The sequence below is a fragment of the Prorops nasuta genome, unplaced genomic scaffold (assembly GCF_024137725.1).
Source record: "Prorops nasuta isolate Cenicafe-Biocafe unplaced genomic scaffold, Cenicafe_Pnas_1.2 PNAS00001, whole genome shotgun sequence".
Lineage (NCBI taxonomy): Eukaryota > Metazoa > Arthropoda > Insecta > Hymenoptera > Bethylidae > Prorops > Prorops nasuta.
Genome location: NW_027116798.1, coordinates 8,423,257 through 8,440,195, shown reverse-complemented (window position 1 = coordinate 8,440,195; position 16,939 = coordinate 8,423,257). Strand labels below are relative to the sequence as shown.

At 31.1% G+C, this 16,939-nt stretch overlaps 2 protein-coding genes across 2 annotated transcripts; one reads left to right on the top strand and one right to left on the bottom strand.

The window, feature by feature from the left end:
• Positions 1-537: 537 nt before the first annotated feature.
• Positions 538-1,220, top strand: LOC136781790 (uncharacterized). The gene is made up of 2 exons (XM_066740818.1): positions 538-790; positions 856-1,220. Exons 1-2 carry the CDS (start codon positions 538-540, stop codon positions 1,218-1,220), a joined length of 618 nt encoding a protein of 205 aa, XP_066596915.1.
• An 11,288-nt stretch (positions 1,221-12,508) lies between these two features.
• LOC136781724 (uncharacterized) lies at positions 12,509-15,486 on the bottom strand. The gene is made up of 3 exons (XM_066740737.1): positions 15,370-15,486; positions 13,819-15,298; positions 12,509-13,755 (listed from the first exon to the last, which is right to left on the bottom strand). The coding sequence occupies exons 1-3, from the start codon at positions 15,484-15,486 to the stop codon at positions 12,509-12,511; spliced, it is 2,844 nt and encodes a 947-aa protein (XP_066596834.1).
• Positions 15,487-16,939: the final 1,453 nt, after the last annotated feature.

Below are 16,939 nucleotides of genomic sequence, written 5' to 3'. Positions count from 1 at the left end.
TTGGAGGGCTAGCGCTGGATAAACTTGAAAGGGGTCTTTTGTCCAGTTGGAATTATTCATGCCTGGACTGAGAGTCATACGATTGATCCACCTCCTCAGTGTTATCTAATATTCACTCTCTTATTTCTTATTTATATATAGATATTTTCTTGTAAATAATTATAACTACATTGCTCTTGTCTTTAGAAGTTAACGGTAGATTTGGGGAGAAATCCCATGTATAACTGTATAATTATCTTAACTTTATACTTGTAAATTGATAGACAGAGCAGTTATAGAATATAATTCTTATTTTGATTTTTATTAATGTGTACTGGTAATTTTCCAAGAGAATCTACTTTAATTTCACAGCATGCCACGTCCTTGAAAAGTCTTAAGCCGGCAAGCCTCAGACTGGCTCATACATAAGGTTCATGAGCCTGGCGCTCTTTATAAGTAAAGTCTGTGTGCCTTTGCCATGATTTCTTGTTAAAATTGTGTCTTCCCCACAATAGCAGGAATTCATGTCGCATATTATTTAAAATGATAAGTGTTTAAATGATCTATTCTCATATAATTTCTTTGTTAAACCTAGGTGCATTGGACGGAACGCACATAAGAGTAGACAGACCAAAACAAGACCCTGATTCTTATGTTAATAGAAAACAATACTATTCAATACACGTCCAAGGTATTGTGGATCATAATTTGAAATTTATGGATGTACCCGTTGGTTATCCAGGCTCAGCACATGATGCTCGAGTTTTTAAAGAATCCCCTTCATATAGTTGTTTAAACGAATTGTGCCTAGGTAAGTTTAAATAGCAAGTTATAAATGTATTGTAAGTTATATTTATTAAATCACATTTTTTTCAGAAGATTCATATCTTTTGGGAGATACACCATATCCCTGCTTAAAAAAATTGATGGTCCCATATAGGGATAACGGACATTTGACAAATGCCCAAAAACAATTTAATAAGAAGCTAAGCTCATGCAGAGTAGTTATAGAAAATGCGTTTGGTAATGTGAAGCAGAGATTTAAGCAGGTATATCACTGCAAATTAAGAGATATAGTCAGAATGGTTAAAATCATTCATGTGTGTTTTCTCCTGCACAATGTAGCAAATTCTGACGATTTACAATTATTAGAACCACCCTTGAATGAAGGTGTTTCGGAAGAACTTGAGAATTTCCATTTTGCGCAAATGTGGATATCAACGAAAATGGTAAGGACTTAAGAGATGAATTATGCCGCCAGCTTGCTAGTCAGTAACTTCTTTTGTATATGTTAAATGTGATAAATATTAAATTTCTATAACTATGGAATAAATTATATTTTGATTAAAAATATTATTGTTTACATATATACAATACCTTTCAAATTAATTTAATTATTTTCCAAATTCATGAAATATTTTATTTTGTAAACACAATGTTTCCAAGATAAGTTATTTATTCAAATAAGAGTTTGTTTCACAATACATATTTCTTTTCCAAGCAAAAAATTGTACATATTTAATCAGTCTTAACGTATACAATGAACAATATAATATAATTATTAAGAGGCTCCCCTAAACAGCAGAGAATAAAAATAGTTCAAATCTATCAATATGCGTATCAACTCATATGAAATGTAGCATATAAGTATAAGTAGAAATGAATAACAATACATACAAATGTCTACTTTCGCTAATGAACACTTTAGATTTCATAATTAACATAAAAAGAAATTGAACAGCAAAAAATAAATATATTATTTTACTAATTAACACTTAATGTATTTTTAAACTTTGAAATCAAACTGTATAACAAAAAAAATTAAAATATTTCGTTTAATAAATTGCATAGATTTTGTAGTATTTTGTTTTTTTCTTCCCTAATAGCATTACTCTTTTCCCACTGCTGGATACTGGAATTTGTAAAATCTGCTTGCATTTTTTTCACTTCTTGAAATTCTTTTAAAACATTTTGTTTCTCTTTTTTCATGTCTTCAATATATTTTTCCATAGTAATATTACATTTGTTTAAATATTGTGCTGTTGTCCCTTTTCTACATCTTGGAGATAAAATGAAGTTTGAAGTAGATGTAGGTAAACTATTTAATTTTTTATTAACGCTTATAGATTTCTTTTTGCTACTTTCAAAATGGGTTAAACTTTTGCACCAATTGTTAGAATTTTCATCATCTCTGAAAAAAAAATCAATGGTCATGATCAAAGTATACCTTTTTTGTAATAAAAGAAGCATTTTAATTCATACTTACATATTTGAAGGATTATCAGGACCGTCAGGATCAGCGGTTTCTAGATTTTTGTTGGAAACTTCAAAATCATTGTTGTTATCTTTCTGTTGTAAGCACAACACCATTTCGGTATGATAGAGCCAGTGGGAAAATTTTATGTTTATGTCCCAAAATATCTCTTAATTCGCTAAAATCAATAAATATAATTAAAAGTTTATAAGCACCCTACATTTTAAGACCATGACAAAATACTACATCTATATGTTGCTTACTTTTCATAAGGGCATGTATTTCTAGAATTTCCAGTTTTTTTATTATTTTGTATCATATTTTTAAACGATCGTTCCAATGATTTATATTTGTTCTCTATTTGTAGCGGAGTAGGATTGTAATTATACATTTTCATATCTGCAGCAATTACTTTCCACAAACTTTTAATATTTTTTATTTGTCGAGTATTTACCATCTCTCTTTTTGTTTTATATAATTCTAAAAATAATTTTGTGTTGGAGTCATTCCAATAAAAGTTATTTAGAATCTCCTTTTCATGTGAGGTAGACAAAGTACCATGTATTTGCCGTGGTATGTTTAATAATACCTCAGTTCCATTAACAACACAGATTATTTCCTTGCAGTTAAAGTCAATTTCTGTAGATTTTATTTCAAACTTTTCACAATCTATAAAATATATATCATTATAATAAGGAATAGGTTTATTATAATTGGTTATTAAATACTCTACTTATATAATATACTATATTATATTAGGTTCAAGCCTTTTTTTATCACCTGTTTAACAATAATATTAATTGAAAGAATTAATTTAAAAAGAATAAATTACTGTCTCGAATTTAGTTGTACCAATAAAGATGATAAATTTTAAAAATAGATGAAATAGATAGATATAACAGGTAATCTAACTTATAAGTATCAGTTTTATAAAGCCATTTAAAATAATTCCATTTTATAATTAATTTGTAAGTATTAAAATACCTTCTGTGAAGCATGTAGCATTTCCATTTCCATTAATTAATATTTCTCCTTCTTCATTTAAAGCGAAAGAGCCTTGTTTAACGATATTGTTCAAAGCAGCTGCCACTTTGAATAATATCAATAAAGGCACTAAAGTTCCACTTGGCACGTGCTTCAAATAGATGTTGCACTTTTTAACACCTTCTACATTTCATCGAAACCAGGTGCAGAAAGTTTTACAATAGTTCAATTACACTTTCAAAAAAAACATCAGTCAGTTACGTCACTTCCGGCAACTCGAACATAGTTTTCATGAAAGTGCAAAAAGTGCAGGCAACACGAACAAACCTATTGTGTCACTTTTGATAGTAACTTTGTCACTTTTGCTGATGGTGTCCTGGTTCCATTCGCCGTTGAACCCATCGATGCAGCTAGTAACCTTGTCACTTTTGCCAGTAACTGTGTCACTTTTGATAGTAACTTTGTCACTTTGGCTAGTAACGTCGTCACTTTTCATTGTAGCAGCGTCGTCCGTCCATAGCGTAGTAATATCGCCACTTTATGTAAAAACCTCATTGTTCTCACTAGTAGCATCATCACTATTGCTCAGGCGTTGAAGGATGCTTAATGAAAAGGAGATCTCTAACATTTTGGCATTCTTCAGCCTATTCATACGAAAACACCATCGTTTTCGACTGGGTTTTCTGGACAGCTTCTTCCTATAGTCTCCAATATGTCCCATATTTGCACTGGAAACACCGGAAATTAAAAATAATTATTATAATTTTCGCCCTTTCTCCTGTTTTCTATACACAAGGAAAATTGACAGATTATAACAAAAATATGAATCTTCTTCCGTATTTCATAAAGAAAAGATCCATGTATACAAAAAATTTGTAAAACTTATGGAATTTTCTGGAAAATTAAAATAAGTTGAAAAAAAGCGAAGTATCCTAAGACATATTAATTAAAGGCCATTTCACCCATTTCCTGTACATAGGGATTCTTCAGGCGATTAAAAAATAGACATCCATTCCCCTATTTCATTAGGAGGATTTCCGTATAAAAGAAAAAGTTGCCAGAGCTCCGCACTGTAAAAAAACTGTGTAAATTTACACTGTTAGTTAATGTAAAAATTACAACGACTGTTATGAACTGAAAAAATTTAATGGAATAATACATTATTTTGTAATAATACTTCAAAATTGTAATAAATCAGTATTGTAATATGTGAATTTACTAACTGTTATGTATATTTTCGAGGAAAAATAATTTTTCTTTCTGATTTTATAAATTTTCATATAAAAAAATATTTTTACAATGAAAATGTAAAATTAATTATCAGACACGACAATATTTTTTGTATAGTTTGTAACATTACCATAAAAAATTATACTTACATATTTAAAATTATAAAATTTTCTATAAATAAAAGATAATATTGCACATTAAATGAAAAAAAAAAACAATTCATTGAAGGGTTAAGTAAATTTAATGAATGTGCTATGTATAAATTTGTGTACGGATGTATATTTGACAAAGAATATGTAAATCTATAAATGCCATATGAAACTATTTTTTGATTATATACCTATTATTACGAAGAATATTTACATATATATTATTAGAAAAGGTTTGGTCAGTGTTCAATTATAATAAAACATGGTGTTTTAGTCATAAAACCTCTATCCAGGTGTTCGAGATTGGGAGGAACAGAAAATGTTGCGAAGTAGATTCCGCATTTCTCTGTTATATCTCCCATCTCTATTGCGCTCACAATAGACGGCTAGACCGACAGCGTCTAGCCGCTCTATCTGTCTCTCTCTCCGCGGCGCGCTTGCGCGTCTTCTGGCCCTGGCGCGTCGCGGCCGCGAAGCGACACTACTTGCGCGCTTGGCCACTAGGTGGCCAGCGCCCGCGGCAGCTCTCTCGCTGGCAAGATTAGTGTCGCGTAATTATATAGATGGGTCCTTGATAAGGACCCATCGTACCTCAGCCTTGCTCTATCGCTGCTACCCGCAGCAACAGCAGCAGTTTTTTACGCCTTCTTGGCAACTCGCCTCAACGGCATTTTTGGACGCCTTCACGGCCAGCAACGAGCGCCTCCACCGGCGAACTCCACGGGTCGACTACTTTGGTAAGTATCACCCACCACCCACTGCCAACCAAGAAGGGACTACCCCTCTGCGGCATTTCCTCCCTCCTAAGGGAAATTTCTCCGGGGACTGCCCGGGAGAAGTCCACCCTCTCCTTCCCCTCCACACTGCCTCCGAGGACTACCTCGGACCCAGTGTTCCGACCCTCAAATCCAGGGCTCTCGACGAGTCGGGTAGTGGGAGGGGTAGATTCACCCTAGGGGTTGGGGTGGCTCGGAGCCACCATAGCTCTGGGAGAAGGGGGCTGAGGGGTAAGGGGACTTCCCCTTCCCTAAATCCACCTCTCCTACTTCGCTTCCTCCCGTGGCTGGGGATTTTACTAGGGAATACCCTAGGAAAAATTGTCCAGTCCGGGAGTTTCTAAGTCCGCGCTCCCTCCTGGGGAATTTTGAGTCTTGGGGTTCTGGGGAATCTTCTGCGAAAAGAAATTCCCCAGAATTTAACGGCAGCAAATTCACTAGGCCTTCGCCATTGTAAATATCGCGGTTTTTCTATTTTTTATTTATTTAAATAAAGAACACTTTTACCTATTACCTCTGCCTTGAATTTTATTCTCGAATAAGACCTTCCTTTCTGACCACAGGTTCGGAGCCAACTTGGGGCACTGTTTCGCACACCAGGCTTTGCGAAAAATATTCGATTTAATTAGTCAAATCGAAAGAAGAGCTAATAGATTAACTAATCACATTGAATATTTTATTTAAAGCTTATAGAAAGCGAGTTATGTGACTGAAGCAATGGACCTAAGTATAAAAACTTATTTGTACCTAATAAAGTATATTTCAAAAGGAATTGTGTATCTTCACACCGATACATGATTGTTTACAGTGTAGAAGAACTATTGTATCAATCGTATGTAGTTGTGGACCAATAGGCGTTAACTTGAACCCAACGTTAACAGAAGAAAATCAAAATCGAGTGTAGTGTCGTGTAGTTGTGTGCTGTATGTGTAGTGAAGCAGCGCCGTAGCTTAGTACGTTACCGGTTACTAGGCAGGCATTCGGGAGTTCGGATTGGCACAGTGATGATTGTAATTGACGGGCATAAGACGTCTCAAGTCAAGGGAGAACGAGAACCCTGTAACGTTCCTAAAGTCTCATTATAGGTGATCACAGTTTTTACGGATGCATCTAATATAATAATAATAGATAACATAAATTGGAAAAGTGAATTGTGTCTTGTGGAATAAAACGCCATCAAAACTCAAGGTAAGATTATCATTTTCTAGTTCATAGTCACCCTTTTCGATTAAATAATTTTCATATAAATTTTTCAAAAATATTTCTAATTCTTATACAGTGATCACTTGATGAAGAAAATATATACAGTAAAACACAATAATATTCGTATGTCAAATGTGCTATTCAAACTTTTCCTCCATTATACGTTATAATAAGCATCAATTCATTCATAGAAATATTGCTGGATTGAAAATAAAGTGCGTCTATCCAAATTGTTTCATAATATTTGACAAATATGTTAATTTTTATATGCACTTATTCAGATGGCATCAAAAGAAAGTTAAAAGGATTAGCGAAAGGCAATCAAATATTTGTAAAGAAAATAACTGTACATTTTCAAGGACAGACAAGAAATTATTTCGCCAACATCTATATGAACATATTAGAAATTCTACCACCGGAATATTTTGTGAATATCGCGATTGTCCTAATAAAAGTCTAAAATTCAGGAAGGTTAATGCTTATAAATCTCATATTTATAGATATCATTTATACACATCTAATAATGAGACCATTGAAAATCCCAACCAAATTAATAACATGATTTCTGATGATAATTTTGACGACATACAGTGCATCAATGATTCAGAACAGATATCAATACCTGAATTTAATAATACACATAATGTAATAAGAGCTGTAGCCGAATTTTTTATGTATCTAAGCACAAAACATTTTTTATCGGAATTTGTATTACAGAGTGTGCTTGAAAAAATGTCATCCCTTAATTATCTAACCAATGAATCAGTAGTGACCACAATAAATGATATGAACATATCAGAAGAAAACAAACAAGATATAATAAATTCCATTAACAATAATGTACTAATTAAAGCCCTTCATCCTGAAAGTGGTATTTTAAGAAATACGTATTACAGAAAACAATTTTACTCTAAAAATTTTAATATTATAATGCCGTTGAAAGTAGACTTAGGAATTAATAACTGTCACAATGAATCATTTTATTATTATGTACCTGTATTGAAAAATTTGGAAGCAATTTTAAATAGTATCAATGTACAGTTATTGTTTTCACAGAATGAAGCTAATAATAATTGTAATGGAGTTTATAATATTGTAAATGGTAACGTAATTAAAAATAATTTATTCTTTACGAAACACAAAAATGCATTAAAAATTGTTTTGTATCAGGATGCCTTTGAAATTTGTAACCCATTAGGCTCTGCTTCGAAGAAACATAAAATAATGGCGGTTTATATGATGATAGCAAATTTACCATCGTATATGTTATCCAAAGTAGATAATCTGCATGTAGTTTTATTATGTATAGAAAACAATGTAAAATATTTTGGTTGGCATAAAGTACTACAAACTTTGATACATGATTTAAAAATTTTAGAAGAATCTGGCATTCAATTTGTTAGTAATGGTGAAAATATTAATTGCGTTGGTACTGTTGTTGCTATAGTGGGAGACAACTTAGGAAGTCATCAAATTGGTGGCTTTGTCGAAAATTTTAGTACAACACCCTATTTTTGTAGATATTGTAAAATCACGAAATCTCAACTTTTGTCGAATATATTTCATGGACATGAAAAAAGAAATAAAAATAATTATGATATTGACGTTGCGCTTGCAGAAAACACAGGTCAAATAGTAAATGGCATAAAAGAAAACTCAGCTTTTAATTCGTTAAGCTTTTTTCATGTCTCTAATCCTGGCCTTCCGCCATGTATTGCTCATGATTTGTTCGAAGGGATAGCTCCTTACGATTTAATGTTCGCGATAAAATATTTCGTTTCAAAAAATTGGTTTACTTACACATTTTTAAATTATCATTTAAATAAAATAAAACTCTCTGGTGCAACTAATATTATTCCCATTATAAGAAAAAATGCCTTAAAATTAACAGGAACTGCGAGTCAAATAAGGAAACTCATATTAATATTTCCTTTAGCTGTGTTCGATAAAATAAAAGATACAGAGGATGAGGTATGGTTGTTAGTAATTCTTCTTTCTAAAATAAGTAGTTTAGTATGTGCACCTGCTTTGTCGTTTGGGCAAATTGCATTATTAAAGGAAAATATTAACGATTATTTAGATCTGCGGATTAAATGCTTTCCAACTGTCAAACTACGTCCAAAACACCATTATATTTCTCATTACCCAGATTTAATGATGGCTTTTGGTCCATTAAAACATATGTGGTTATTACGATTCGAGAGTAAACATAGGTACTTTAAAAACATAATTAGACATTCCCCAAATTTTAAAAACGTATTGAAAAGTTTATCTGAAAAGAATCAACTACAACAAGGCTATAGATACTATCATCAGGAAGAAACCACCCTTATAGCCGAAAATCGTACAGTTTATGATACAAAGAATTTTTCAAAAGATATTTCTTACGCCATCTCTCTATTTTTTAATGAAAATAGAATGCATTCATTTCATTACATTTCGAATGAAGTTACGTATAAAGGAATTAAATATAGTGAGAATATGAATGTTTGTGTTGGAAATAGTTTACTAGGAAATTATTTATTATGTAAAATAAACTTTATTTTAATTACATTGGATTGCACATTTATATATTTTGCGGGATATATAATTGAAATACTATTTAATAATGATCGTGGAGTATATGAAAAGTTTGAATATAATAATTATCAAAATAATATTGAAAAAAAGCTGTATATATTTCCCTTTACTACTCTACTGATGCCAGACCCTTTCTTGACAAGTCAAATTGGACTTAATAGTGTATACTTATTAAAGTATACTCCTTTTGATATTTGAAAGGTGTGCTACTACATTTAAATTTATATTTTCTAAATGAAATTAAGAAATTTAAATATTTATTTCTTTTAGATGTCTAATTTATACAAAATTTGGACACATGATAGAAGTAAAAAGATATCTCTGATTATTGAAAACTCAGATAATATGCTTGAAAAACTGCTATCGAAAGCCAATATAAAATTAGAAATAAGAGGAACTTGTCTCGTAATAGAGAAAGATGGAACTGAAGTTGACGACGATGAAGTCCTAAAGCTTTGCGCCAATTCAACAATATTAATGCTACTTAAAACGAATCAGTCATGGACGCCATCAAAAGAAATGGAATTATCAGCTCCTTTGCAATCTAAGCATATCAGCAACACTCCTACCTCCTATATAGGAGATGATTATTTAATTAATAGTTCTCCAGCATTTGGTAAACCAAATATTCCGTTATGCACAAATTTTGAGGAATTTTGGAATAATTTCGATATTTGTTGGGACAAAATGGATTCAATTGTAATAAAAGAGCTTGAAAATGGTATACGGAACAAGTTTATAATATCCTGTGTTATAAAGCGTGTAGTAGCTGAAATGAGAAATCAAGCAAATTTTATCCCAGCAATTGCCCTTAAAATAATAAGCAAAAAGATTATTAATAAGTATCCAAAAACTTTTAAAGATACCGATGATGACGGTAAAGTTTTTGGCGATGGAAGTCATACTACTTATAGAAAATTACAAGACAGATACAATTATCTAAACAGACCTCACATGAAAAGAACGCTTACTAGAACTATAAGTGTTCCTTTATCAAAACAGAGAAAAGTTTCAGCTGCACGAGCGGGATGTCATAATTGGCAGCCAGAAGAAAACGTAGATGACCCTGAAATTCCGAATGAAGAAAAAATTAATTATTTGCGAGAATCTATGCTAAATATTCAACACATTAAAAATGATAAGGGTAGAAGAGACAAATTGTTTCAATACCTAAACGACACATATTTTGAACAAAGAATGTTCCTGAATAATATTGATAAACCCCCTACAATATTGGAAATTAAAGAGCAATGGCCTATTCTTCTAATTAAAGACTTTTTATACTGGCATTATGAAAAGTTAATGGGACATTCAATTAATCTGCTCAAAGAAGAGATTTTGAGAAGACACCAAACAATTTTTAATTACGGAAAAAAGCATAATTTGTTGAATGTTGATGAGCAGGAAAATTCTGAAGGAATTGTAAAAACCGTTATAAAAATTATAATGAAACATTTCAAGGAGGAATATAGTACATTATTTAAAATGTATTCTGTAAGTTTAATTTTCTATATTTATATTTGACTTCCCCTCCTAAATATTATTCGTATTCTTTATGCGTTGACATTTTAAGTAATATTTTATTTATTATTTTTATTTTTTCAGGTAGAAACATTATTGGATTCTTTAAGTGCAGACATAGAACAGCCTTCTATTCTTATTCTCGGTGATAAGGAACTACAATCCATATTTTACTTATTTATAGACAGAGTGCGTTGTGAGAAAACAAATTCATTTATTGATGCTTTGCAGGTAATGTTTGCCTCATATTACGTGTTTAATATTGAATATTCAAAACAACATTGTTGTACTCTAGAGTTTCTTCAAAAATATTTTTTGAATATTCATCCAAGTACTGGTAGTAAGTCCAAAAAATCTGTTTCAACAAATTTAAAGGTATTATCTTTACATAATAAATTACGTAATATTAAAAGCAATGATACTGATTAATAGATGTGCCTTAGATTTACTTATTTGATGCAAATGCAATGTTTTTTGGTAAAATTCTAATAATTTAGTTTTTAATTTTATTCAAATTAATTCTTAAGTTAAAAATGGAGCAAATATTTTAATATATTATATTATTTCGTTTAATTTATTAACAACGAAGCAATACAACGTTTCATTGTTTAAATAGTGTTTTAGTTTTTAAATATCTTTTGTATGACTTTAAATGTATTATGTGAACTTTTGGCAAAAAAATTTTTTTTTTCAAGAGAAAAACAATATTACTGTCTAATTATTGTATATGTACATTTTAACTGGCGGATTTAATTTTCAGTTTTATCTTCTTACACTAAGAGTGCATAAATTTTCAATTTTGTTTATGGAATTATACAGTGTATGTAATTAATAGTTTAGAATGGAGATGTAATGATACAAGATAGAAAACTAACTCTACTTATGTAATTAGGGATAAAACACCGATAAAATGTAATATTTTAATCGAATAATGCTAAATTACACCATGCGATTGAAAATGTATATTTTATTTTATAATCTTACAAATAATATCTGAAATATTTTAATTATTCCTTGTAAAATATCATTAATGATTAGTAAATATTACTTGAAATAATGTATAAATAATATGGAATTGTTCATTTACAATTCAATGTAAATTTACAGCGATAGTAGTGGGTTATAAAGTTGCCAGTTACTGTCATTGTAATTTTACAGGATTTTTTTTTACAGTGCAGCACAATGAATGTTTTAATCTTATCCACTTAGAGAAGTTGCTTTGAATAATTTCTTTCATACTCCAAGCATTAGTTTTCTGTAATTTTTTGGAAATTAACAAACTTTTCATACCATCAGGAAGCGTGAGTAACAAAATATTTTTACCAGATTGAGTAATATCTGTATGGCCGCATGAAACACATTTTACAGTTATTGTTGTGTAATGTTCCACAACACGATTCAAGCAATTTAGTTTGTCACATAGAGCAGTGATAAAATCACTAGCATCATGCTGCCGTTTTTCAACAAATTGGTTTCTAACATATCGTCTATCATCAATATTCTCCAAAGTTTTATCATCAATACCTCTATAAGCCTGGATAAATGATTTTAGAAATTATCTTCTTCTATACGAAATAGTACATTTCTAATCCAAGTGCAATTTAAAATGCATTGTATAACTGCATTTGCATAAGAAGAAATATTATCATTTTTATTTATTCCCCTTACATTCCAATCACTTCCAAGTACTTCATCCATCTCTTCTATTTGACATTTCAATGTTCCTTTTCGTAAAGCTCAGACTCTATCAGGCACTTTTCGATTTCGTATTTTTGAAATATTAAAGGATAAAAGATCTGGCCTGTATTCTTTTCGTAATCTATTATATTCTACTATAGCTGCTTTCTTGCTTTCACAGACGCTGGATCGTAATTAATAATATGCAATCCTTCTAATGCAGTTACTCGTGAAAGGGCAATATAGGTTTGGCCACAAGTAAATATTGAATTACCAACATCGACAATTGCATTTTTCAAACTTAAACCTTGACTTTTATGAATTGTCATATCGTAACTAAGGCTTATGGGAAATTGCTTCCGTATTACATATACTCTGTCCATTATTTCGAACTTTACACTTAAACGCTCTATTATTTGTTCAGCTCCTTCAGATAATCGCACATTATTTGATTCAACATCGTTTTGATTATTGTCAATAGATCTTTTTACTGATACAACTGTAGCCATTGTACCATTAACAAGACCCAAGCTAACATCAATATTTCTTCTAATCATTATTTTAGCTCCGATTTTAACTGTTATAACCCTTCCTAAACCTGCAGTTCGTGTGCTATCTTCGTCAGTTTCATCATTCTTGATTAATACTTGTTCAGCTTTTTTCCTTAAATATGAAGGGCAATCTACGGAATCCTTTGCAATAAGTTTTATTTCCTCCGAGGGAATATTTTGAAGCATAGTAGCATTTAGAAAATTACACTTTTCACAAGTAGCGAATATACAAACTGTATCGGCCGGTAATTTTAATATGTAATAGCACAGTTCATATATTCTAACATTATAATCTGAATCATGTAATTTTATCATTCTTGACGCTAAAACTTCAGTGTCTGTATCAAGCACTATTCCTATACAAATTCTTGATAAGATATCTTTGTAGGAAAGGTCTTCTTTCTGTCTCATATCAATTGTTAATTCATCATAAGTAAATAAAGCTGCCCATAAGTCAGCCGTACCTATAGCTCCGATATGTTTTATTACTTTCTCATTTGACAATTTAATATACGCGGGTTCCTCGTGAACAGGAGGAAGTTGTAGTAAATCACCAAATAATAAAATATGTTTGTTACCAAACCATCCATCTTCGCAATCTTCTGTATTAAAAATTGCTGTTAGTCTCAGATGTATGTACATAAATATGATATTGGATATCATTGAAACTTCATCAATGACTATCAAAGTAACATTTTTCAATTCGTCCCGAATAATTTTAAGAACTTGATCAGAAAGATCTGAATATTTTGCAGTATGTCCATGCTCAACTGGCAATTGAAATAGTCGATGAATCGTAAGACCATCGATATTGAAAGCAGCTATTCCTGTAGGAGCTGTAACGGCTGTATCTTTTCCTTATACTTGTTTCGTCCAACATCTTATAGTTTTTATAAGAAAACTTTTTCCCGTACCACCCTCACCGCTAACGTACAGTCGGAGTATGTTATTATTAGACGTAAGGGCTTCAGTTACTTTATCAAATACTCGTTTTTGATCAATATTTAGTTCTGAGATCATCTGTGTAACATTAATAATTTCCTTCTGCTTATGTTCAGCGTCTTGATAATCTTTCATAGCACACATTGCTTCAACTGGTACGCATTCTATTTCATTTGATTCACATGCTTCTTCTTTTTTATCATCTTTCTCTATTTGTTGAGCAACTAATTGTTTTATAGGATCCAAACCTTTTTGAATATCTTCAATACGCTCATGATACTCAAGTGCTTTGTTAAGCTCGGATTGTAAGGATAAAAATGCTTCTGCATATGTATCACGCCTATTCTTTAATTCACTAATATCTCTACAATGTTTAAACAGTAATAGCAATGCATAGTAATACTTTTCAGGCTGGGTATGAACATTGTAATTAAAATGATTAATCAGTGCGGTTCGAGATCGTCTTTTTACAAATAATGATTTTCCAATTGGATAATATTCAGCTGTATCTCTTTTCGGTTCATATTTTATGATATCGTACCATTGAGCGAAATCATAAAGACACATAGATTCTAATTGTTTTGGCCTTATGGGATAATAAGTATCAATCAACGAAGGACAAAATATTTCAGTTGAATTATCAACTAATGATTGAATTTCTTTACCTGTTTTAAGCATTCTACTTCGAATTATATTTATATCAAGCCACTTAATAGTGGTATTTGAGTCCGTGAAATATAGTGGAATGCCTAAAAGGGTATCTGCAGCTTCAAGCGCTCCACATTCTCTGTGATTTAACATACGCATTCCAATATTCCACAAATTGCTGCGCAAACTTTTCGTAGAATTAATAACATCGAATAAATCTGGAAAATTACTTTTCTCAGACTTTGACACATACTTGGTAGCATACCAGGTTAACAATGTAGATTTTTCTCCTACAAATTGAATGTCCATATTTCCTTCCCAAACTGTAAGGACAGCAGGATTATAATCATTGATATTAACTTCTTGTTCAGACCGTGGAAGATCGTATAGCCTTTTTTTTGTTTTCAATTGCTTCCTGCTAGATATAGATACAGCAACATCTCTCAATTTTAAGGTATCTGTTACAGGCCGTGAAAACCCAAATCTGCAAACTTTGTTATGACCCGATTTATTTTTCTTATGTCGTAAGCAATAACTATTGTGTGTATGTCTTTGATGAGTATTTACTCGTCTATATAATTCCGGCGAGACTGTTTCTAATGGTAATCTGCATGTTATATATTTTAAAATAAAAGATGAAACTTCTTCGTTAGTAGATTTACCAATAATTGGAGCGTCTTTTATCCAAATTAAGCAATGAATATGTTGTGTACCTCTTCCTTGACATTCACAACGTACAAAGTAGTGAGTCACTTTACCAATAGGATTGTCTGGAGGTGTGGTAAATTTAATCATAGCATCAAACTTATTTTTTTAAATCTAGAAACTGATACAGGATCAGAAGCAATTAGCTCATTTGCAGACATAATTTCTACCTTATGACCATTTACATGACGGAGATATTCTATCATATCCGTCCACAGCCATTCACTAGGACTGATAGTGAGAAACCAAGTAGCAGGTCCATAATGAAATATCATGCATTTTAGCATATTTCTAGGAATGCTCTAATATTGCTGTGTGTTTCGTAACCTAGTAAATATAGTATTTAGATTTGTTTCAAGCTGCTCTTTATTCAGCTTTTCTAAATAAGTGGCAGCTGTATATTTTTCACGAGGATTCGTAATATTCATTTTATGATAAATACCCGCATTTAATTGTCTCATATTATTATCATGCAACAAATAAAAAAGATATTGTATATTTAACCTAAATTGTGGATGTTTGGACATCAATCTTGATTTAATAAATTCAAAATTAGTAAGTCGAACATATCGCTCTTCGTGTTGACCATTTACTCCAGACGGATAGAGATCAGGGAAACATTTAACATCTAAATCATGGCTTCGATTATCTAACGGACAATCTTGTACTTTCAACATTTGGTATAAAGCAGTAGCTGTTTTATTATTTCTCTTTTCATACATAGGATAAATTGTAAATTGTTCATAATATGCGTCGAACTGCAACATTTGTGTTAATAAAGCCGGGTTATGGTTTTTATTGTGGTTATTATTATTATTGTTATCCAACAATTCATCTATATCGTCTGGATTTTCTGAATAATCCAAATCTTTTAAGTACTTCAAATTTTTTAAATTTTTATCGGTAGTATTAACAATTTTATTACTATTTTCTGTGGAAAACTCATCTAGACTGTCAGGATTGTTCAAATCATCTGCATCGTTATATTTATCATCTTCAAATTGAAACTCGGTATCCTTTAAATCAGGAGTTGATAATAAATTTGCGGGAGATTCTGGAATAATTATTTCCTTATATATCGGATTGTTGTCTTTCAACCATAATAGAGCATCCCATACCTTTTTTATATCAACCAAGTTTTCCCAAACCATTTTTGATTTTGTTGGAATTCCACGTACCATAATATATAATTCATGGTTTAAATTAATTGGATTTTTCGAAGGACAAATTTTTTGTAGCGTTTCTTCAATAGGTAATGGCAAATGAAACGTCCTTCCTTTTACTTTCGCACCATATGCCTAAGTGGCAGATTTTTATTTGATACAGTTCCCATTTTGACAACTGTTTGAAATGCTTTTGCCCTCTGTATTAATAATCTTTCATAATCATTTAAATACTCTATTTCTGTAGGAACTTGACGTACATCCAATTTATTTAGAATGCAGGTTGGTGGCATTGTGTTAAGTTGAAATTTATTAAAACAATACGTACATATAAATTGAATTTCATTTTGTTTACATTTTACGTAACCTAATAGATCACTCCAAATCTTAGATTTATGTGTCTTTTTCAATAACTTAATCCGTTTTCCATGCTTTTCAAAGTACAGTTTTTCACATGAAATACAAGCAAATTGAGGTAAATCCATTGATATTTTAGTGAATGCTTTAAATGCAAGCTTGTACATCGACTTTAAATTATCTTTGTTTAAACAAATTTCAACACTGCTTTGTGCATAAT